This window comes from Exophiala xenobiotica (assembly GCF_000835505.1).
Source record: "Exophiala xenobiotica strain CBS 118157 unplaced genomic scaffold supercont1.5, whole genome shotgun sequence".
NCBI classification, from domain to species: domain Eukaryota; kingdom Fungi; phylum Ascomycota; class Eurotiomycetes; order Chaetothyriales; family Herpotrichiellaceae; genus Exophiala; species Exophiala xenobiotica.
The window spans coordinates 1,249,422-1,272,159 of NW_013562490.1; the positions used below are offsets into that span (position 1 = coordinate 1,249,422).

Consider the following 22,738-nt stretch of genomic DNA (forward strand, 5'->3'; position numbering starts at 1 on the left):
AGGTAAATGAACGTACGAGTTGGAAGTGTAGCTTCATGTCAGCCTTGCATATGCGGAGAAAGGCTGCGCTTCGCTTTCAATTTCTTATTTCCTCCATCCAATTTGCATCTTTCCACGAGCCTCGACAACATCATTCAACCATACTCGTCCGCCTGTGCCACCTCCATCATCCTCTCCATCAGCCATCTCTCAATCGATTGATCACTCATAATGGACTACCAAAACCGCGCCGGTTCCAAATTCGGCGGCGGTGGCGTGGCATCACACTCGGCCACCAACGCGGACCGCCGCGAACGGCTACGCAAACTCGCCCTTGAGACCATCGACCTCGACAAAGACCCGTATTTCTTCAAGAACCACGTTGGCAGCTTTGAGTGCAGACTCTGCCTCACGGTCCACCAGAATGATGGCTCGTATCTCGCACACACGCAGGGCCGCAAGCACCAGACCAATCTGGCTCGTCGAGCGGCGCGGGAACAAAAGGAGGCGCAAAAGGATGGACAAATGCTTCCAGGCATGATGGGTGTGCAGGTTAAGAAGAATATGGTCAAGATCGGCCGCCCAGGATACAAGATCACCAAGATCCGCGATCCGCTGACAAGACAAGTCGGGTTGCTCTTCCAGCTGTTGTATCCGGAAATTACGCCAGGCGTAGAGCCGCGAGTGCGCTTCATGAGCGCCTTTGAGCAGAAAGTTGAAGAGCCAGAACGAGACTACCAGTATCTACTTGTGGCCGCGGAGCCGTACGAAACATGTGCCTTCAAGCTGCAGTCACGCGAAGTCGACAGACGGGAGGGACGGTATTGGACGTGGTGGGATGCTGATGCGAAGGAGTTCTGGTGTCAAGTGCTCTTCAAGACGGAAAGAGATGAGCGGTATAGCAACGTACCGGGTCTTGCGCCAGTGGGAAGGAAATGATTTGATGTTCCGATGGAGTGACGACTGAGAAGCAGCAGTTATGGACATTTTTTGGGCCGTGGCGTTGATGGGGTTTTCTCCCCCATCGGCCAAGGGCATAGACCCAAGAGTTATGGCATGGTATCTTATGTCGGATACATGGGTTCGACCGACAAAGATCCTCTGCAGGTGCTCCGGCCTTTCACCAAGAAGAACGGGAAAATCCGCATTCCACATGTCCTTCAGGCACATAACTCTCCACGACACCAGGCAGAGGTTCCATCCACACTATCTCCGATACCCGTTTCGGAGACATGCGAGATTGCCTGTGCGACGACTGTAGGGCCATTTGAGAGAGATGATGCGCGAGAGCGCGTCGAGTTTCAGGTATCACGGGTTTAGGATCTGAAAATCTAAGCTTCGTGACGGCGAGGGCGGATACGCAGGAGGGACTGTGGTGCGCTGTTTATGTGGGCCAGTATGTGTCATGCGACTCAGTTGTGTGTCAGTCGCATGATTGCAGAGGGCTGGAACATAGCCACGTCTGCTGAAATGACAACCACCACTCGGCGTCCTCATGGGTGCTCGAGCAGGATGTGAAGAAGAGCAGGCAAGAAGTCAAGTACAGACTCCAGCGACGGGCGATACCAACTTGCTCACAGGGCATGAAATCGTTCGAAGCAGAAAAGTGCGGAAAGCCAATGTCATCGCATCAATAGCACCGGGAATATATCGTCCTTGACCCCGTTTCTGAACGCTTTTCTCGTGTAGAAACCCGAATTCTGTGAAATCCTGGTGTTCTCGTAAAAACCAGCAACCCGATGCCACCATTTTATGTTCATTCGTGCGCCTATTACCCATCACTCCATACGCCGTCGCCATGCATGCATACCACGCAAAAAGAAATGCACCGTAGACTTCACCTTCCCTGCGCTCACATCATGCACATCCATGCCCATGTGACTTCTGATACCTGACCTTTGCCGGTCATCGCTGGCCCATCTGAGCCTTGCCCAACATCATGACATCTCCATATTCCTTAAGGCTGAAATCGCGGTCGACCACATTATCCCACGCCCGCTGCATTTCCTCCTGGGCTTTCTTGTTCTTCCAGGCCCAGCCGGGTGTTTCGTCTCGCTGTCCTTCAGCACCTCCCATCATCGCCGGGTTGTCTTGCATCTGGCCCGTCTCGTACTGCGCGGCTTGGTGTGCTGCTGCGCTTCTCGTTACCCGACTGCTGGTGTTTGCACCGTTCGGGATTGACATAGCCTGGTGGTGATCTTCTTGAGATTGGCCTTGTGAGCGCGGAGGAGAGAGTTCCCCGGGCGCAGAAGCGTTAAGGTGGTCATTCGCTGGAGCGCCGGAGGTCGTGGTAGACTGTGGGAATAGGTTGTCGTCGAGATCAGCGGCCGAGGCGTCTTGCTGTGCGGAGGCAGAGGCAGAGGCAGAAGGTGTGGAGGAGGTTGAAGTTGTCATTGTTTCGTCGAAGTCCATTTTGGTCTGATGAATGGTCGAGGGAAAGGTAAGTAAGTGTTCGGTGAAGGAGTCGAGTAGGTTTAGAGCAGTGTCTTCGAGGCCCGAGAATTGTCTTGTGAAGGTGATGAGAGCAAGAATATCAAGGCACAAAGGACGGTGACAGTTTTAGAGGTGTTGGAGCAAGTGAAGATCAAGGAAGATGGTTGGTGATGTGATGGATGTAATGCGGGAGTGAAGTCTACCGAAGTTCTTCCAGATTTAAGATCTCGAGTCTGTGATTCTCCTTGTTGTTTCAGCCTTATTATCATTTAGATCCGCGACCCACAGTCGACCATTAACTTACTATCGCACACCAGCAGAGAAACAACAAAGAAGCTACGATCATGAAGCGAAAGCATGAGGAGCATGTGAATGAGCAGGCTGTTGTGCACAATGAGGAAAGCATGGATTCCCGGATGAAATGTCGCAGAACCAACGAGCACAAAGATCCGGCTGACGATGAAGATGTCAAGAGCGGAGAGACAAAAGGCTGTAAAACCGTTGCAAGCGCCACATGGGTCCAGAAACTGACCAAGGAGGAGCTAAATGCGCTGGACAATGTTGTTAAAGAGCAGCAGCGGCAATGGAGGCGTGTTCAGGAATTTATCTTGTCGGTCATCACGCGATGAAGAGCAGTATACCAGCGACAACTTTGTCCGTCGATCTCGGCCACCATCACCCTCTCAAGAGCTTCTTCAACTGTCAGTCATCGCGGCCCTTCGCCACTCTGCAGGGCTTTTTGCCAGCCTCAACCACTTTCGCGGCTGCCGCCCACAGGGTACACACACCTCGAGAGTTTAACTCAAGCCTGAAGGCATTGTCGAAATTCACTGCTGATGTCGTTATGGCAGCATCCGGCGTATCTGGACGAGTTCGCCGCGATACGTCAAATAGACATACGACAATGTCGAGCTAGATGATAGCAAGACATCGGATGATGCTTCATCTACCCCTGACTTCTTCGACAAATGCTCTCCAAACGTCCAATGAGCCATCAGCTTCGTCATCAACCTCGAACTCGGTGAGGGCAACACATCGACGTCTAGGAGACCGTCATTCGAAAGAGAGACTGTCATCGCTCACGAGGCTCACATTCCTCTCTCGCTCTCCTCTCAATGTCGAATGCCCGGAGCATGCGAATGTCGCTGGAGTTGGTCTTTTAATGGGTGGAGTTCTTCAAATGTGCCTCCAAGGCCCGGGTCTGGGTTGGTCCTCCGGCCTGGTCCGAGAAACCACATAGGTAGAATGATCAGACCGGAGAGCACGGCCGCATCGACGAGGATGCCTTTCATGAGTTTTGCGTAGCAAAGTGCCATTGTAGCACTTTGGACTCTTGTTTGGAGACCAAGGGGTGCGTTCTCGAGAAAGGAGGATTGTTGTGTCGATGATGTCACCAGTATGGGACGGGGCATCTTACTCTCCATATTAAAGCAGCGACAAGAAACCCCAGCTAGCGCTCGGGATAATTGCTGGATGTAGTAGGCTCCTGATGCTGCTTCACTCAGAACCGAAGGCTTGGAGTTGGTCCGATTGGCCTGAGACGGTGGACGGCCGAATGTCCTTCCTTGACCCCCTCTCTTCTAAAAAGGGGCCGGCACGCAAGCTAGCAGTCATCCTCTCGTGTCGGTGAGCTCCCCTGCAAGACTCTCCGTTACCTTGGTCGGCATCTATGTGACCCGGCCACCAAGGTACGTTGAAACATGATGGACAAGGAATCATGCAGAATAGCCCGACGGTCTTCCAAACACGCCCGTCGCAAGAAAACATCTTACGCACGCAGCTCTAAAGGAGAGATGGTATTAAAATGCCTTCCTCTCGCGAATATGTATCGCAATCACAAACATATCTGCCCATTGATGACAATAACCACACAAGCCTAGCTCCTTCGCTACATTTAACTATTGCACCACTAGTGATCCGAGATGCCCACAGATATCGAACACGTTTCCATCACCACCTTTGGCGGTCCAGAGGTTGTCAAGGTCACGCACTCATCCCTCCCCGACCCGCCGCTCAAACATGTCCAGATCAAGGTGCTATACAGTGGATTTGCTGGGTCGGACATCAACATGCGTATGGGCACGTATCCGATGCAAAAGAAAGCGCCTCTCACTCCTGGATACTGTTGTGTTGGCACCGTTCACGCCAACGGGCCCGGCGCCAACAAATTCAAGGTCGGCGACCAGGTGGCTTGTCTGACCGTGTACGACTCTGAGGCAACATACACCAACCAGCCTGAAAAGTACCTGGTTCCTGTACCTGCAGGCCTCGACCCGAAGTCCGCCACAGCCCTGGTGTTGGACTGGAACACCGCATATGGCATGACCAAGGGCAAATTGTCTGCCGGCGACAAGGTCTTCGTCCACGGCATGAGCGGCGCCGTCGGATATGCACTCATGTCGCTTGCCAAAGCCGCTGGCGCCGAGGTATACGGGACAGCATCAGCCAGAAACCATCAGGCTATCCGGGATCTCGGCGCTACGCCATTCGAGTACAGAAACAAGGACTGGATCCAGGCAATGAAAGACATGGGCGGCGTGCAAGCAGTGTATGATCCGCTCGGATTTGAGAGTTGGGATGAATCATATTCGATATTGAGCATGAAAGGCGGCGTGTTGTACGGGTATGGAGGGAACTTGGCGAGTCTGAACGGCACAGAGCAGAGGAGTACCGTGTGGCCGACGGTGAAGTTGCTGGCCAAGAATCTGAAGCTGTGTGACAGGCGAACGGTGTTTCATTATATCTCGCGAGATCAGGGGTCGTTCGAGCCGAACCTGAAGGAGTTGTTTGGTATGGCGCTGGAGGGAAAGATCAATGTGTCGATCAAGCGAGTGTTGGCGCTGGATGATGTGCCGACGGCGCATAAGGAGTGGACGAGCATGACGGGGATGGGGTCTGTGGTGGTGGAGATTGCTTGAAGCTCAAAGGAGGAATCCATGGAGTGGACAGGCGAGTCGTGGCACGTCCTATGTTCCCGGAAAGCTATGGCAGACATATCTGAGAGGATGTAATGATGACTATTGTTATTGAGAGGAATCCGCGGACTCTTCATACCTCCATATAGTGTCCAGTCCGTACACGTTTGGCCTAATCGGACGCACGCCAGACGCTCTTCCACTTCGCTTCTCATTCCCTCGTCCTTCCCTTGGTGGAAGGTCTATTGGCTGGAGCCTCGATGAATTGTTATCAGGTCAACGCAACAGACGATAATGCGAGTGAGTTGCTATGCACTGTGGTAGTTGTGATTGTATTCGAATTTGTCGCTTTTCCACGGACACAAATACCTTGACGATGATTGGCTGGGCGCCTGGACACTAACCGACAGCCTCGCCACCATCGTTATCGATAGCAGAATGTCAATTCTTCGTTTGCCAGTCCGAGACCGGCATCACGGTCAACCATTATTAATTCCCTACATTCAACTTACATTGACGATTTCTGCCACTCCTCGATTGTCTGTGAACTTTTCTCATTCTTTTCGGAACACGTAGAAGCCTCTGAAAAGCCTCCGAAGACTCGTTACACACGACCGAAAGTCTCAAGATACGCAGGTAGCGCTGGTCGCCACTCGCCGACCATGAGCGCGATCCTCTCCGCAGACGATCTCAACGACTTCATTTCGCCTGGCGTCGCCTGCATTAAGCCAGTCGAGACCTTACCCACACAAGCAGATTACAACCCTTACGAAGTCACCACCGAAGACAAAGTCCAGGCACAGAATCCTGCTCCTGCCTCCATCTCCTTGACCGATTGTCTCGCATGCTCAGGCTGCGTGACCTCCGCCGAAGCCGTCCTTGTCTCGTTACAGTCACATACAGAAGTCCTCAATACCCTTGACACATACTCTCCGCTGGACGTCCGATATCTGCTCGACAGCAAGAATGGCGTCGTTAACGGCCACGCTCCTCCAGCCCGCGATGCGAAATTGTTCGTCGCGAGCGTGAGCCCGCAGGTTCGGGCAAGTCTGGCGGCTACATATGGCATTTCAGAAAGAAAAGCAGGATTCATGATTGAGCAGTTCCTCAGTGGATCGCAAGGTTTACGGATAGGCGGACAGCACAAGAACGGTTTTTCATATGTGGTCGATACGAACCAGCTGCGGCAAGCGTGTTTGGTGCTCGGAGCGGAAGAGGTGGCAGATTCAATAGCCAACAAGTCCAAGCCTAGGCCAGTCTTGACGTCGGCTTGTCCAGGCTGGATTTGCTATGCGGAGAAAACACATCCTCATATCCTGCCGCACTTGTCGGGTTTGAAGTCTCCACAGGCACTTTCAGGCACACTGCTTAAATCGGTACTCAGCAGGACGCTTGGTATCGCTCCGTCCCAGATATGGCATCTCGCGGTTATGCCATGTTTTGACAAGAAGCTGGAAGCAAGCAGAGAGGAACTCACGGATCGATGGTGGCAGTCCTCCGATGCGATCGACGCGCCTGTGCGGGATGTCGATTGCGTGATAACCTCCCGAGAAATGCTTTCCCTCGCCGAAGCACGCGGTGTCCAGTTGTCTCAACTACCATTTGAACCGCTGTCTTCTTCAGAACGACCGCCATTCCCAGATTCGAGAATCTCCAACTTTCTCTTTCCCAAGCCACGCCGGCCGACTGAACAGTCCCCTACAGCAGGTTCTTCAGGCGGATACCTATATCACATCATAGCCACAGAGCAAGCTCGAAATCCGGGCAGCACGATCTCAGTACAGCGAGGCCGCAACGCAGATGTCGTCGAGTACTCGCTCCTCTCGGCTTCAGGAAAAACGCTTATGAAATGCGCACGGTACTACGGCTTTAGAAACATCCAGAACCTCGTCCGCAAACTCAAGCCGCCCAAACAGTCGAAACTTCCCGGCGCTGCGAGACGTATGGCAGCATCAGCAAACATGGGAAGTGATTACGCCTACGTCGAAGTCATGGCTTGTCCGGGCGGATGCACGAATGGTGGCGGTCAGATAAAAGTCGACGATGTAGTGTCCATCTTACCGCAAACGAGAGGCGAGAAAGTGGTCAACACGGCGAGTCCGCAGAGTCAGAAGGAGTGGTTAAGACGGGTCGATGAGGCGTACTATTCGGCTGATTCGGACGAGGATGGTCAGATGGACGGAGATGTGCTCATGACGAATGGCAATGGCTGTGAAAATGGACATGTCGAGTCGGTGCATGTTAATGGCTTCGGTGGGAAGGGAGACAAGACTCAGCTCATCAACGGTGTTGATGCGGGAGAAGTGCATGATTTTCTGAACCATTGGTCGAATGTTGTTGGAGTGCCGCTTGAGAAGTTGGCGTATACGACGTTCAGACAGGTCGAGAGCGATGTGGGGAAGGACAAGCCTGGGAAGGTTTTGGATGATACGGCTCGAATTGCACAGATTGCTGGGATGAGTGGTGGAGGGTGGTGAAGCGGCTATACCTTACCAAGGTATATTTGGATTTCGTCCATCCAGAATGACGGGTTGAATGCACTGAAATGGATTGGATGAATGATACGACAACGACAACGACAGAGTTGAAGATGTTCTATGTTATAGATGCATACAGAATCCATTAGGGCCGGGTAATGCCATTTGAGCGAGGATTGTAAACGGTTTGCAATCCCAGAGAATGCAATAATAGTGCAGGTGGATATGGACCTACTAGTAGGTATATCCAAGTCGGAAAAGCTTTGTAGTGGACTGAAGTGGATTGAAGTGGACGTTTGAACGTTTGATTTTGATATGCAAAGTAGAGAGAGATTTTATATTATTGTGACGCCGGCATGGTCTGGTCTGGTGTCCGGCGTAGTCCTCCTCCTCCTCTTCCTTTCTCTTTCGCATACCTGCTCTTCCCTCGTATCATGGAGACTGAGTCCAGTATAGCAAGATCCGGTATGGAAAGTCGGGCACCATATACCTATTACCAATTTCCAATGATCTTGTACATCATCTTCCTGAAGACCGCCCCCACAAAGTTTCCTGGCCCACATGGGACTGTGAAGGATGTCCGACAGGTCGATGGCTTGATGAACCAGCTTGCTCCGTCCATGAAATACATAGATGTATATACAATATACAATATACAATAATATGAAGGCCGTTCCGCATACTGTTGAAGGGCCTCGATTGTAAAAGGCTTGATGAGTGGCTCTGTTTTATACCGACGCTCTTGACGTGAAGTGGACTGTCGTCTTCTCTTTTCCCGCCCTCTGTTCAATAACCCGCGATCGAAAATAAGTGGCTCGAGGCGTTCAGGTATCCAGGCGTCTATCAGTGGCACGACATGCCTGCCTGCCATACCATGCCGGCATCGTGCTCGTCTTTTGAGCTTTTCGTGAGCTACCCGACACCCACCCAAGCGGTCTTCGTATGGATGTTGTTTATTGCAGCACTTCAAGCTCGCCGTCCGCCACTTTGGTCCTTCCACCGATCAAACTCTGCCTGCCAATTACCACCGACCCCCTCGCATCGGTCAGTCACGATTCCCCACGTGCGGGCCCTGACTATTCCTTCGACCGCGACCTCGTTCCTAAGTATGCTAGCCAACTCTTCCGTGCGTGCTTCTCTCGGGAAGAATCGTCCACTATAGGGGTCGAGCCGCTCGTCCACGACACGCTCGGCGTCTCGACGATTCAGGGTCTCGCGCTCGAGCACCTCTGGATCGTCCGGGTCCGGACTCGTCGCGACGGATGTGCAGTATTGTATTACGCCCATGCGGGCCTGCCAGGACGGGAAGAGGACATTGTCCAGAAACGTCCGGGTCGTGGAGGATGGGATGGGCTGGCGTGTGAGGGACGAAGGGAGAGTAGGGTTGCGGACGGAGGTTGAGCTCGGGTCGAATGGCGACGTGGAGGCCGGGGTGATCAGGGCGTTGAGGGTTGTGGATATGCTGTCGTCGATCGAGGCGCGGGACAGCCGCAAAAAGTCGCGCAGGACGCGGGTGTTGAAGCAGAATTGTGGTGTGAGGGCCGGGGTCGGTGTCGGTTTGGACATTATGAGGTTGGGTCTGGGAGGGGAAGAAGATGGGCGGAAGTTAAGATGGGCGGGGTGTGGAGAGGATGATGAGGAGGGTGATGAGGGTGAAGGTGAGGACGATGGCGAGTTCGAGGGAGGAGATGTCCAGAACCACGCCAGCTTGATGGTTGAATCCTGTGCCACAGTACAGGACAAGTCGGTTCGGAATATGAAGGTGGTGGCGAGATGGTTACTGGGAGGGAGGGAGGGAGAGAGAATCGTTCAAGGGCGCATTAATGGATCGGGGTGTGTTTCGAGAGCAGCGAAAGCCGTCTATACCTCAAGCTGTGAAGGACTGTTGTAGAATGCGAGTCAGTGTACGGAGTAATGGCTGAGGGATATGAACAATGGAGAAACGCAAGTAATCGTTCAGACGAGGCTGCGGCGAGGTCAAAGATCCGCCAACCACATCACGTCATTGTTGCCGCCGCTCTTGTATACCTGGTACTTATCTGTACCCGCCAGGTAGGCATTGCTAGGGTCTCCCCTTCGATGCCAAGATCGCTGACCTGGGTTCCTCCGAATGACCTTGTGCTGACCTCCAGCCCATGCGACTGCAGAGGGGCCAGAAACGGTCCTCTTGAAAAGCGATATGGGAACCCTTAAGTACTAGAAGGAATGGGTGCAAAACACCGTTGGTGCTTTTGACCGCCAGGCTGCACCCATGGCGCGTCGAAAACCTGTAGGGAGACATCTGTCCGGGTCTCTATCCAGCGTCACAGAGGACATGGGCCTTCTCTGGGCTTCATGGAAATCATCACGAACTACTGGTACGTCTTGCCTCGCTTCTCCAATCTTGCCTTCCAGGTCTCCCTGCCCAACACCACCGCTCAAGAATCACTCTCACCCCATAACAAAGGCTCTAATTCGGAATCATGCTCCTGATGGCCTGTCACGGCGGCACCAGAGCGAGCTCTGGGGCCAGACAGCTTTGGAAGACGAGGAAGCCCCGGGAACTTCCGATATAAGAGTACCAAGCCCGCGAAGCCGGATCCAAAGACCGCGCAGCCGAATATAAAGAATAGGATTGACCAGAGTGCGACCTAGGGCCAGAGTTAGCATTGGAGAGGGCAAAAATTGGGATGTAGGATGGGGGCCTTACAGAAGGCGAAGGCGTCGCGACGACGGCCGAATATGCCATGACACCATTCGCGGCGTCCAACGCCGCGATCCTCACATAGCCATCGTCCTTATGAAGCGCAAAGCTCGTCTCGAACCCGTCGCGCTCCAATTCTTGAATCGCCACGAACGCATGATCCTTCGCCTCCAGCGCCTTAGCTGTCTCTAATCTCCACCCTGTAACCTCGGTCGCTCCATTCCAACTCACGTATACTTTCCCATGCTCCACCTTCACATCCGGCACAGTCTTCGGCCTTCCCACCCACGGACTCTTGAACACCCGGTACGATTTTACCAATCCGAAGTCGAGTATGTGAAATATGAAGTGGGGCGCGAAGTGTGCGTTGCAGAGCACCTTGCCGTCCGCTGAGAACTCGACGTAGGTTGGCGAGTTGCCAAATCCGACGAGCACGTTGCCGCTTGCCGGAATCACTTGCACAGAGCCTTGGGACACGTTGAGAACCTTGTCTGGGTGGACGAATGCCTGCAGGAGGCGGACGGTCATCTTCTCCATGTCGAGTCGGATCAGCATGCCCTTGCTATGTTTGGACGGGCTGTGGAAGACGTTGTTGGCGTGGTTGTCAAAGAGGGATATCGTGTTGTTGCCCTGCCATGTCACATGGTGTTGCCAGGCGAAATCGGTTGCGCCGTTCAGATCTTCGAAATCATTGTTCTTGCCGCCGACTTGCCACAGGATGTCGCCTGATTTCGAACTGATGCAGACTACGGCATGCATGTAACGGGCCGAGATGATGTAATCCCCAGAGTCAGTCTTGTCGACGCTGTTGATGTGGAAAAAATCAAAGGCGTCCTTCTTGGACCTTCCATGTCCATCCTTGCGTGAAGGACTGCTGAACACATCGCTCATGCGAATATGGTCCGTGGCTCGCCATTCGAATACCAGATCCCCCGTCTCGATATCGACTTCTTGGAATAGACCATCCTGGATCCAGCAGCTCTTGCCCAACCCTAACTCGGTACAGTCCACTTTGTGTTTATAGTATATCGTTACGAGCGCAGTGCCTTGTGGAGTGATGCGAAACTCATGAGAGTCTCCTTTGAGGCCAGCGCCATGCGGGTATACCCGATGGGCAATTTCGTAGGATGAGTCAAGCTAAAACGTAAGAAGTGTATTCACGAACCCAGAAGAAGGGTAGGTCATACCAGCACATAAGACTTTTTGGAATGCTTTGAGTGGCGAGTCTTCTTGGTCTTCGTCCAAAAGGTTAAGTAGTCCTGCCCCTTGTACTTTTGCACGTTCAAGTTCATGGCCTGCTCAAACTTATCGTTTTCCATCCAGATCAAGTTGCCCCTCGCATCTAGCATAACTGGGCCTCGTGCCGGGCCGGTTACCAAGGGGCCCCTTGGAGTGAGGAGGAGATTCCCAGAGTCGCACCGGGAATCCCATTGTGTTACCTTGGGCGCGGGCGCCTCAAGGTCGACGGAGTGGAAACGCTGACGGGGATAGAGGCCATGAAAGCCCAGATCGTAGGCATTGAAGGAGAATGCAGCCACCCAGGGCATGAGGAGAGCTGCGAAGAATACAAAGTACCTCATGATAAGATAACGGATGAAGCATGATAAGATAATCGATGATAAGATGATCAATGATCAATGATAAGATAATTGAAGAGGAGGTCCTTCCAGTACATATAAGAATGAGAATGAACAGGAAACCAGCGAACATATCGTCAGAGAGGGAGAGTTTGGTTTCTGAGTTGACCGGAACACGCGGAACCTACATATGGAGTAAGCCTCGCTTGTTTACCTACCATCGGCCATGGTGGCATGGTTGCAGGGCGAAAATGAAGCCCCGAGTTATGGACAACTTCGATCCACAAGATGTCTGCATCGAATGATGGCACCAGAGGCTTGCCACCATAACCGCGAGTTTTTCATCAACATCGCAGCTTTTGAGGTGACAATGGGGAAGATCGTAAAGGCCAAGCTTGGAAAATGGTTGGCGCTCTCGCTTGGATCCATCATAGAACCCACCCAGATTGTATGATGGCATAGGCCTCAGTCTTGTTGCACAGTCAGGCAAATGGCTTAGTCGAAATTCAATCTCGGGGAAAAACGACGTACCGACATCCGTGCAAGCTTATGGACGCACGCATACCGAAACAAGGCCAGATACCAGGCTGGGGCACATACTCGGGGGTTGCAGTGCCGGTCAGGTCAACGCTCAGCTAAGCGAGACCAAGCAACACCGGTCATACGCGTAGAATGCTGAATGCTTCTTGGTTCTGAACCAATCGAGAATAATAAAGCCCATAGATGTCCTGATTGTTGCTCGCTAGGAGGTCACGAGGTTTGGGTGGGAGTCTGACAACAGGTTGTTGGAGCGGACTTCACACATGTAGATACGTGATTGCTAAGTTTTCGTTGCCTTGGCACTTGACTTCGTTGACGATGAGGTGGGTAAGAATAAGAGTACTGTACGGAGTACCCAGCGGCTGAAATTATGCACCTGTATTCGCGCCAAGTCTAGAATGAATTTGGGAGCCCAGCCTTGGGGAGCCGCTATGGGGGAAGCATGACCTCGTTGATGATGGGATGCTGCACCGTAGCATTAGAGCAAAGTAGACGCCCACCAAGCGCAGGCGGACTACTTTACGCGTCTAAATACGCGATCTCGACTCTACCAGGTACTAATGTACTCCGTAAGCTGTTTCAATGTTTGATCCTGCCTGAATTCTACCTCACTTCACTTCACTTCCCTTCCAGCACTTTCTTCGCAACACTGAGAACCCCTTTGTCATCCATCAGCGTCCTTTTTTGGCAGCAACTGAATTGATTGTTATCTCTCCTCTCATCGAGGTCGATTCAACAGCCGCTGTCAACATGCCTGAAATAGGCGAAGTCGCCCGCACAGTGCACTACATCCGCAAACTCCTCGTCGGCAAAACAATCTCCAAAGTCATAGCCAACGAAGATAACAATGTCTTTGGCAAAGCAGGCTGCTCGGCCGGCGACTTTCAAAAACACATGACGGGCAAGAAGGTCGTCGACGCCGGCCAGCAGGGCAAATATTTCTGGATGATCATGTCCAGTCCACCTCACCCGGTCATGCACTTCGGTATGTCCGGCTGGATCAAGTTCAAGGACGAACATACGTACTACTATCGACCGAAAGAGGGCGAAGAGAACGAGCCCTGGCCGCCCAAGTTTATGAAGTTCTTACTCGAAACAAAGCACGAGGACGGCCAGGAGAAAGTCGAAGCCGCGTTCGTCGATATGAGGCGCTTTGCGAGGATCAGGCTGGTGGACTGTCCCGGGGGGAAGATCCGGGAGAACACGCCCTTGAAAGAGAACGGCCCGGATCCCGTGATTGACAAGGACATCGTCACCGTGGAGTGGTTGAAGAAGAAGTGTCGGGCGAAAAAAGTCCCCATCAAAGCCATGCTGCTTGACCAGGCGAACATCAGTGGCATCGGAAACTGGGTCGGCGATGAGATCATGTACAATGCGAAAATGCATCCCGAGCAGTATGCAAACACCTTGTCGGACGAGCAGATCGAGCAGTTGCACAAGTCCATTCAGTATGTGTGTAATACGGCGATTGAGACATTGGCAGATTCAGAGCAGTTTCCGGATGATTGGCTGTTCAAGCATCGGTGGCAGAAGGGCAAGAAAAATGCGTCGAATACGTTGCCGAATGGAGACAAGATTGCTTTTTTGACTGTGGGTGGACGCACGAGTGCAGTCGTACCAAGTGTGCAGAAGAAGACGGGCCCTGTGGCGAAGGAGATGGACGAGGCCGAAGTTCTGGATGGTGACGACAAGAAAACAATAAAGGATAAGGGTAAGAAGCGGAAGGCTACGGCTGAAGATGATGAGGATGAGGACGAAGAAGTCATGCCAAAGAAGACGACTGCTAGAGGCAGAAAGGCGCAAGTCAAGGGAGAACCGCAGGCCGAGAGCAAGCCCGAGGTCAATGGTGATTCAAAGTCGGCAAAGGCTACGGCCAAGGGCAAGAAGGTTAAAGAAGAGCCAGCGCACACAGACAAGAAGTCTGGCCGTGGAAAGGCTGCAGTGGCAGACTTTGACAAAGCCACTGCAATCGATACCAGCAAACGGAGATCTGGTCGCTTGAGCAAGGCTTAGGCATGGAGGTGAAGCTTGTGTTGTCCAATTGTTGCTTGCTGTGTTACTATCTCAATCGAGCGGGATCAACTTGTACTACTAGCACTGTCGAAATCAAAAATGCTCAACCAGTTTTGCGCTTATGCGTCTGATTTCCGGAGTGCCGTCGTATCAGCACCCTCGCCCTCGAAATGCCATGCTCCATGGCGACAATGCCATCTTTTACCATTGCAAGTGGCCCTTCCATTCTTGTGAGCCTTCCGTGCTATATCCAAGGCCACCGCCGTTCTCCTTCTTCGAGCCAGCACCACTGCCTGGGCGCAAGAGGATGGTCTCTGAAACAGAGTGGACCAAATTGGGCAGGTGCCTTCATGGCACATCAAACCTGCTCAGCATGAACGTGGGTCGGACCTCCGTTGTACTCAGGTCTGACAGGCGGGTTGAACGAAGGCTGAATACCCTCAATTAGGTCCGAATTGCCAGACACCATTCCAAGGGAACTGCGCGCAGATTTGCCATTGTGTTCAACAGCACCAGCACCAGCACCGGCACTGATACCCATCTCTGCCTTGTCGAGGGCCCTTCTGAACGACGGGATCAAATTTGTCGCCAGAGGGTACGTGAAGACCAACGCAAAGCAGCCCGCTGTTAACCACCAGCCATTTGAGATGCCGACAGACTCCACAAGCTGAGCCATCAACGGAGGCTGAAGGGCACCACCAGATATGCTCAAGATCATGAGCGTTTCGCACGTTGGTGTCCACTCCTCATAATCGGCCGTCGCACTCTCGAAAACCATCGGGAAAGAAGGTGCCTCGAAGAACATAACCATCACGGCCAACGAGATGGCAGCTGTGCCCGTAATCTTGGTGCCAGCGGCGGTCGTGGCGACAGCACAAGCGATGTAGCAAAGCAGGACCCAGCGAGGCTTGACCTTCGGCGTGGCGACCGCAGCAGCGGCGACGAAGCGGCCAACAACGAAAGCGACCTGTGCGAAGGACATGCAGATGGCGGCCCAGTTGTCGCTGGCACACGCGTTGATCTTCATGTGCTCAATGAAGAACTGAGCGAAGGTCACCTGGCAGCCCAGGTTGACGAAGTTGGCTGCGACACCCCACCAGATGCGAGCGTACCTCCATGATACCAGTGGGTGCTTCCACTTCTTCCAGCCGCAGTTGACTGGTGGAGGCACGGGCACCTCAACCTCAGGCACGAGGTTGGTGCGGAAGAAGATGAAAGCGACCACCAGTGACAAGCCGAAGATGCAACCTGCCAGCCCACGGTAGAAAGTGATGACGCTGCCGAGATTCGCGCATGAGGTGTTCTTGTTTTCGGTCGGCATAAGGCACTTGCCAGGGCGGAAAGGGTCAGGGAGGGGTGCCTGCGTCGAGGTATCCGGGTTGAAAACGAAAGCGTTGGCCAGGAAGGGCGCCACGACCGTACCGATACCAGCCCACGCCTGGGCAATCAAGATGCGCAGGGCGGCCTGCGTGCGACTACCACAGTTGACAGCATATGGATTTGCCGAGCGCTCCAGAGTCGAAACACCAAGACCAACGACGAACTGGGCGGCTACCATGCCGGGAAGACTGCAACCCTGTGCAGCGAACGACATGAGCAAGTCGCCAAAAGCAAGAACGAAGAGACCAGTGACCATGGCGACTCGATAGCCGCAGCGTTTGACCAGTGGGCCCCCGATGAGGAGGGAGCCGGGGATGTATGCGCCGTAGTAACCGGCGGCGAGGATGGCAGCCATGCTGCGGGTAATGCCCATTGCCACTTTAACGTGGTAATTCATGATGTCTGTAAATCGTCAGAAGGCTGTATGAGGGGTGCAGAGGGCTTTGCCGCAGGACAGGACATACCCAGCAGTCCATAAGCCAGACCCCACATGCAAAAGACGATGCATGCGATAGCGATTGGGATGATGGTATCCCGAGGGCGGAGATCTTTTATTGGACGTCCATGTTGGACGTCAAGACGCTTGATGCGCTCGAGGAAGACCAAGAGCACACCAAGCACGAAGTTGAACATGGTGGATGGAGTTGAAGATGTGTCTTCAACTCAAGGAGGGTGTTGACGAGAAAGACGATAGCGAGAGGGAAGAAGTCTGTGACAAAGTAGTTTGTACAGATGTTGGTTCTTTGGGAGGGATCAGAGCAAAAAAGAAAGAAAGGAAGAAGGAAGAATGAAGGGAATATGTAGAAAGGCTGTTGGAACGAAGGAAAGAGCCTGCAGGACCTGGAGGAAGTAGCTTGGGTACTTTGTTGGAATTCGAGGGAAAGAGGGATCCGGGGATGTTTTATATAGGTGGTCGACTGAGGACCTTGTTGGCCGCCCAAGGCAAATTTTGAGCACAACCCGCATCTCCAGGGCATCAGTCCTCCCCTCGCGGAGTGGAAGAAAGGTAGAACATTAGCGGACCCAGTCTCCCTTTCGTGGTTGAACCATTCAGGGCGGAGAATGAGTCCGAAAAGCTTGGGTACAGCCTCGCGCCTCCTGACCTTTAGGTTTTCGGGCAGCATTGAGAAGACAGCTTTGGGTCGGAGCTGAGTACAGACCTTGATATGAATGGACAGGTGTCTGTCTGCCTACAGAGAGGGAAACATGGTAGAGCTCCATGAGGACCTGAGCACAGTGCCCGACCTACAACAGTACCCAAGCTGACACCTTGTGGAGAGGTGGGGGAGTTTCCTCGAGCAGATGAGCACACTGCCATTTTGAGCGCGCCCTCACCTGGAGTCGTCAAGCTGCAAGAAGAAAACTCAATTCATGTAGATTGAAGCTTTGTGAGATGCAGGTAGACAGTTGCGAAGAGTTGTGAGTTCCAGGGTTGAGTTGTCATAGTGGAAGCTTGGCGCCATCAAAGAACCTGGAAGTCTACGTTCGGCCAATCTTTACCAATCAATTCCACCGTCTCCCCTGCTTCATAGACTCACGATTCGTTCTTAAGATGATTGTGTTTATGTAAGAGGTCGTGCTCCTTCATATGCTGATCTCATGAATAGACTTTATTCTTGTTTGAAAAATTCTAAATATCCCACACGCACAACAACATTTCAGTTATTCGGCAGTCCGATCTCGCAAGCGAGATATCTCACCGTCATGCCTTCTGCAAAGGAATCAGGATCTGGGATCAAGGTCCTGATGCTTCATGGTTATACTCAGAATGGACCACTCTTCCATGCAAAGACTCGTGCGATGGAGAAACACCTACAAAAGGCATTTCCCGGGATATCATTAAGCTATCCTACAGGACCTCTACAGCTCAGGCCAAGAGATGTACCCGGCTTTGATCCGACTTCGAGTGAAGATCCTGACAGTGTGGAAGCTTATGGTTGGTGGCGCCGATCAAACACATCGGACCCGCCAGAGTATGTCGCACTGGAGGACGGCCTGGAAACCATCGCCAAAGTCCTTGAAGAAGAAGGTCCCTTTGATGGAGTCATCGGATTCTCACAGGGCGCAGCTATGGCGGCGATGGTCGCGTCCTTGTTAGAGGGCGAACCGCGAAGAAAGGCGTTTGAGCAAGCAAAGTCACAATCCCCGTTGGCAATAGCATACCCAAAATCCTTTGAGAGGCTGAGCCACCCACCACTCAAATTTTGCGCAGCATATTGTGGATTCCGGGCGCCTGGGGAGAGATACCGAGGGTTTTTTGAAGATCCTCGTATCCAAACCCCGACAATTCATTTTATCGGCAGTCTCGACAGCGTGGTTGACGAGACCAGAACACAAGCATTGGTTGATGCAACTGGCGGCGTCGAGAGAACACAGGTTGTGATGCACCCAGGCGGCCATTTTGTTCCCAGTGGTAAGCAGTATCTGGACACCATCGCAGCATTTATCAAGCAGCAAATGTCGTCACAAGACGCCAGAAATGACCAAGAAGAAAGGGCAGAGGATATGGATGTGCCCTTCTGAGTCAATTCCCTGCGCCCCTTCGTTCTGGACTCACACATTTGATACGTTGATACCCGATAGACGAATCTAGAGCTAGAATTTCAACGTGTACGTTCTCTGCTGTTCGAGATGACTCTTTCATGAATCAAAGAGGACTGAAGTGATTGGAGCAGAAGGTCGACCATTCGGGTCACGTGAAGGGCCATAGCTCGTAAGCGGTTTAGCGCGGCGGTTGCCGCCAAGACTGCGCCAAAATCGAGATCGTTTCGCACACTTCTTCGAGGACCATTTCTACCGCCACTCGACCACCACTTCAATCGACTTCATCACACCTTCATTTTCCCTCTCGACATCCAGCAAGCCCTCCTCTCTAGACAAACGTCTCAGCACTATTCCATAAAACAGCCAAAATGGTATGCCCATCCACCTACAATACTGCACAAAATCGATGTCAAAATTCTCCTTACTCCACCCGCAAAAGCACACGAGCAATGGCAACAACCATCAACACCAGCGCCATCCTTTTCATACCGAAACTCGTACTAACGGATCTGGTCTTAGGTTCTCGCAGTCGATCTCCTAAACCCTACGCCTCAGGCTGAGGCCCGCAAGCACAAGCTCAAGGTAAGATGACCAATAGATTGTAGGAACTGTAAAATCTAACATCCTTGACAGACTCTCGTCCCTGCTCCTCGATCATTCTTTATGGACGTCAAGTGCCCCGGCTGCTTCACAATCACCACTGTTTTCTCGCACGCAGACACCGTCGTCGTCTGCGCCGGTTGCTCAACCGTCCTCTGCCAACCCACCGGTGGCAAGGCCAGACTCACAGAGGGCTGCTCTTTCCGAAGAAAGTAGATGATCACAAAAAGGGAATGATCTAATGGCATGATTTGCTTGATAGAAGATGGATTCCCAGACCTATCGCCGATTCACGATGATTGGAGTTCCGGATATCTTGCAAAAAAAGACTTGACGCATGGCGAGGAAATCTCTTGTGGTTTACGACAGAACACCATGACAGTTGTTTTCGATGGATGGGAATCTTTTCGCAAAAAAGTCTTCTCTGCTTGGGATGACGGGCAGAGGCAGCGAGACTCTGCATGAACATACATTTTTTTGTGATGTGAGGAGGGCAGATCTTGCATGTTGAGGAGGCCTATGACCAGCGTTCAGGCTAAATCATGGTGCAATGGTGGATGGTCATGTACATCTAGTACGAGGGCAATCAATTAACTCTTCAAAAAAGCAAATTATCGTCCTGCGTAGTCATATCCGTCCATTGACGCAGATGTCTCATTGGTAATCGTCTTCGTTATTCGTACACGTCCTCTGCATCCATGTCCATACATTGATGAAAGAATCCCACGACCTTCTTTCAGCTTCCGCTCCAGTACCGTTAGAGCCCTGCTGCTCAAGTTGCGAATCTCACACATATCTCCTGATCCGAAAGCTGGCGGACGAAGCATCCGTGGTTGATGCTCCCCTGCGTAGCTGGAAAGGTGACCATTCATCACCAGCCCGGATGCTGTGGCAGCCAGTACTGATGCATACCTTACTTAACCTCTCGATCCCGTCCAGAAGTCTCTTGAAATGGGTTTTGCCTTGAGACATATGTTCAAGCCTCCACCTGCTTTCGCATTTTTTCTTCAGCCACGCTCCAGCTCCCCCATAATCTTATTAACAAGCTTCTTCTGCTCCTTCTCTCTCAACTCTTTCTCGTCCATCTCCCTCAGACACCTACCCACAGCACAGACCCCTTTTACGCCTGCTTCCGGACACTCAACCCAGACCTTTCCATTCTTGCCCACAGCAATCTCAAACCCGCCCGGCAACTTGGTCCCCAGCTCATCCAGCGCCACGACGCCCTGCTTCTTCAACAACCTCTCCGCCAGGCCGGGGCTCACGTCGAACACCATACCTCCCGTGAGAGGCCCGAGCCCGTCCGGTTCCGCCTTCCCGGTGCTGGGATTCACACAGCTAAGCTCGATCTCCATATTCTTTTGTGCCGCCACGACTTTCGCATAAACGAGGTCGTTCGGCTTCAATTGCGGCCGCGTTTTCTTCGTCGCGCCCTCAAAGGCTAGTTGTGGCAATATCGCCTGAGGCGAGTGCGCATTGATGTGGAGGTGGAAAAAGTCCGTCGACGATGTGCGGAATTGGGCAATCACTAAATCTCCGGCTTTGGGGATGTACCGGGCATCGGGAGCAGATATTTGAGCTGTCTTCTTGCGGTAGTCGACTTCCAGAAGTCCGCCAATGGTTGCTGTGAAGTCGCCAGTCGTGACATCTTGTCGGAGGCCTCGACCTATTTTGCGTTTCTGGGATGTTGGAATCTGCGTCGCTGGTATGGCGTCGCCCGGGAGCATGATCTGTGTTGTAGCCATAGCGGTGATGATAAACCGCCCTGACAATCGCCTTTGACTTGATTTCTGAGGGATACTGACGAAGCCTTTACAAGTTTCTTTCTTTGCTTTCTTCCGACAACTCCCTAAGGTACCTTATGTAGTGGTACCCCGTGATCGTAAAGAATTGGAATATCAGTCCTGGAATGCCAAGAAAAAGATCAATTGGATACCAGCGCATACCGTTTTTAGAATAGCGTGATGCCGCCCTGTACGAGTAGCGGGGGCTTAAGTCAAGTTCCTGCATTGAGGAGAAGTCACCCCGGGGTAGTATGGAGTCTGGGATGAATAAACACGTTGCAGAACTGTGTGTATGCAGTCAAGATACCCTTCACCTTCGAGTGCCATCTTCTGGTTACAATCTGACCCTTTGCTTTGGAACAGAGCTCTACACCTCTTTGCCACAGCTTTGAATTCCCGACCGCAAATCGCTCATCCTGGCCGCCTAGACTGCACTGCTCCTGTCCCTGGACCAGGCCACTAATTCGTCGTTTTCATGTCATGGCTACAACAACCACCACCCTAGTTACAGAATCACAAGAACTTCAAGCCATTTGGTCAGGTACCGCTCGAGCATCACACGAGTCCACAGTATGGGATGACCTAGGCCGAACGATCGCTGAGGCTACCGAACCAAAACCGTCAAATGTCCGCGCAGCCACAACTTTAGTGCAGCTTGCGAGTATCAATTTACTCTCAAGCTTTACAAATGGTGTCATCACAGTCGGCCTCCCTACTATAGCTCGCGATATTAGTCTCGCACGAGAGCTGTACCTCTGGCCGATCTCCGTTTTTGGGCTTACATGTGGCTCGATGCTGCTTATAGCCGCGTCCATTGCAAACGTGGTCGGGGCACGCCGGGTCGAGCTTACGGCTGCTTCATGTTGGGCGTCTTCAGCCTCGCTTGCGGCCTAGCCGACACCGGCATACAACTGACTCTGTTCAGAGCGTTCCAAGGGGTCGCCATGGCCATTCACCTTCCAGCCTCGGTGTCCATAGTGACTGCCACAATCCCCAAGGGCAAGGCAAGAAACATGGCCTTTGCAGCTTTGGGATTCGCTCGGGACATTGGTTATTCCGTTGGTCTCGTCCTCAGTGGTGTCTTGATTCAAACCAGCGGCTGGAGATTGAAATTTTATCTCGCAGGAGGAGCAATGCTGATTCTCGCTACTATGGCCTTTTGGGGTCTGCCGAAGGAGAAAGATACTAGTACTCGTATAGGTACGGCTTCCGAGGGATTCACCAAGGAGCTTTACCACAAAAGCGACTGGGCAGGCAGTATTATCATAAGTGGTGGCCTCGCACTACTGACTTATGTTCTTGCGTGAGTACTTAACTCCTTACCCAACAAAACCCTGCGCTGATACCGTAGGTATTTTTCAGAGTAATAAGTGCAGACCTTGCCTCTATACGATCAAATTCAACAAGTGCTCTTCTTGCGACGAGTCTGGTACTCCTGATTGCATTCCCCTTCTGGATGAGGTATAGAGAGCGTCACGGAAAGCCAGCACTGATCCCCAACTCCTTGTGGAAAACTGTGTCCTTCGCAAGTACCTGCGTTATCCTCGCCATGTCCAACGGTGTCATCATCGCCATGGAGCTCTTTTCCAGCCTTTAGTATGTCGTCCCCTTTTTTCCATGGACCAACTTCTGCTAAAACAAGATAAAACAGCTTTCAGGAGGTTCAAGATGCAGGCACACTCACGACGTCGTTACAACTACTCCCAAACGTGGTAGTGGGTATCGTGATCGGTCTTAGCTGTGGCCTTTTCGTGGACAAGGTAGCGGCTCGGTGGTTGGTAACCATCACGTCTATGCTGTGCGCTTGTGCCCC

General features: G+C 52.4%; 10 protein-coding genes across 10 annotated transcripts; 5 read left to right on the plus strand and 5 right to left on the minus strand.

The window, feature by feature from the left end:
- Positions 1–115: 115 nt before the first annotated feature.
- Positions 116–1,644, plus strand: PV05_08200 (uncharacterized protein). Its single transcript, XM_013457700.1, has one exon. It carries the CDS (start codon positions 211–213, stop codon positions 916–918), a length of 708 nt encoding a protein of 235 aa, XP_013313154.1. The 5' UTR covers positions 116–210; the 3' UTR covers positions 919–1,644.
- PV05_08201 (uncharacterized protein) lies at positions 1,563–2,605 on the minus strand. The gene has a single exon (XM_013457701.1). It carries the CDS (start codon positions 2,389–2,391, stop codon positions 1,885–1,887), a length of 507 nt encoding a protein of 168 aa, XP_013313155.1. The 5' UTR covers positions 2,392–2,605; the 3' UTR covers positions 1,563–1,884.
- Positions 2,606–4,082: 1,477 nt separating this feature from the next.
- On the plus strand, positions 4,083–5,428 carry PV05_08202 (uncharacterized protein). Its single transcript, XM_013457702.1, has one exon. It carries the CDS (start codon positions 4,335–4,337, stop codon positions 5,328–5,330), a length of 996 nt encoding a protein of 331 aa, XP_013313156.1. The 5' UTR covers positions 4,083–4,334; the 3' UTR covers positions 5,331–5,428.
- Positions 5,429–5,815: 387 nt separating this feature from the next.
- PV05_08203 (uncharacterized protein) lies at positions 5,816–8,096 on the plus strand. Its single transcript, XM_013457703.1, has one exon. The coding sequence runs from the start codon at positions 5,990–5,992 to the stop codon at positions 7,802–7,804; it is 1,815 nt and encodes a 604-aa protein (XP_013313157.1). The 5' UTR covers positions 5,816–5,989; the 3' UTR covers positions 7,805–8,096.
- Position 8,097: 1 nt separating this feature from the next.
- Positions 8,098–9,732, minus strand: PV05_08204 (uncharacterized protein). Its single transcript, XM_013457704.1, has one exon. It carries the CDS (start codon positions 9,368–9,370, stop codon positions 8,771–8,773), a length of 600 nt encoding a protein of 199 aa, XP_013313158.1. The 5' UTR covers positions 9,371–9,732; the 3' UTR covers positions 8,098–8,770.
- Positions 9,733–10,047: 315 nt separating this feature from the next.
- On the minus strand, positions 10,048–12,916 carry PV05_08205 (uncharacterized protein). Its single transcript, XM_013457705.1, has 4 exons — positions 12,596–12,916; positions 11,675–12,534; positions 10,494–11,624; positions 10,048–10,434 (listed from the first exon to the last, which is right to left on the minus strand). The coding sequence occupies exons 2-4, from the start codon at positions 12,065–12,067 to the stop codon at positions 10,222–10,224; spliced, it is 1,737 nt and encodes a 578-aa protein (XP_013313159.1). The 5' UTR covers positions 12,068–12,534; positions 12,596–12,916; the 3' UTR covers positions 10,048–10,221.
- Positions 12,917–13,188: 272 nt separating this feature from the next.
- Positions 13,189–14,723, plus strand: PV05_08206 (formamidopyrimidine-DNA glycosylase). Its single transcript, XM_013457706.1, has one exon. It carries the CDS (start codon positions 13,355–13,357, stop codon positions 14,615–14,617), a length of 1,263 nt encoding a protein of 420 aa, XP_013313160.1. The 5' UTR covers positions 13,189–13,354; the 3' UTR covers positions 14,618–14,723.
- PV05_08207 (uncharacterized protein) lies at positions 14,719–16,854 on the minus strand. The gene is made up of 2 exons (XM_013457707.1): positions 16,462–16,854; positions 14,719–16,399 (listed from the first exon to the last, which is right to left on the minus strand). Exons 1-2 carry the CDS (start codon positions 16,628–16,630, stop codon positions 14,976–14,978), a joined length of 1,593 nt encoding a protein of 530 aa, XP_013313161.1. The 5' UTR covers positions 16,631–16,854; the 3' UTR covers positions 14,719–14,975.
- A 670-nt stretch (positions 16,855–17,524) lies between these two features.
- PV05_08208 (uncharacterized protein) lies at positions 17,525–18,560 on the plus strand. Its single transcript, XM_013457708.1, has one exon. It carries the CDS (start codon positions 17,597–17,599, stop codon positions 18,518–18,520), a length of 924 nt encoding a protein of 307 aa, XP_013313162.1. The 5' UTR covers positions 17,525–17,596; the 3' UTR covers positions 18,521–18,560.
- Positions 18,561–19,757: 1,197 nt separating this feature from the next.
- Positions 19,758–21,010, minus strand: PV05_08209 (uncharacterized protein). Its single transcript, XM_013457709.1, has one exon. It carries the CDS (start codon positions 20,884–20,886, stop codon positions 20,149–20,151), a length of 738 nt encoding a protein of 245 aa, XP_013313163.1. The 5' UTR covers positions 20,887–21,010; the 3' UTR covers positions 19,758–20,148.
- Between the last annotated feature and the right edge of the window lie 1,728 nt (positions 21,011–22,738).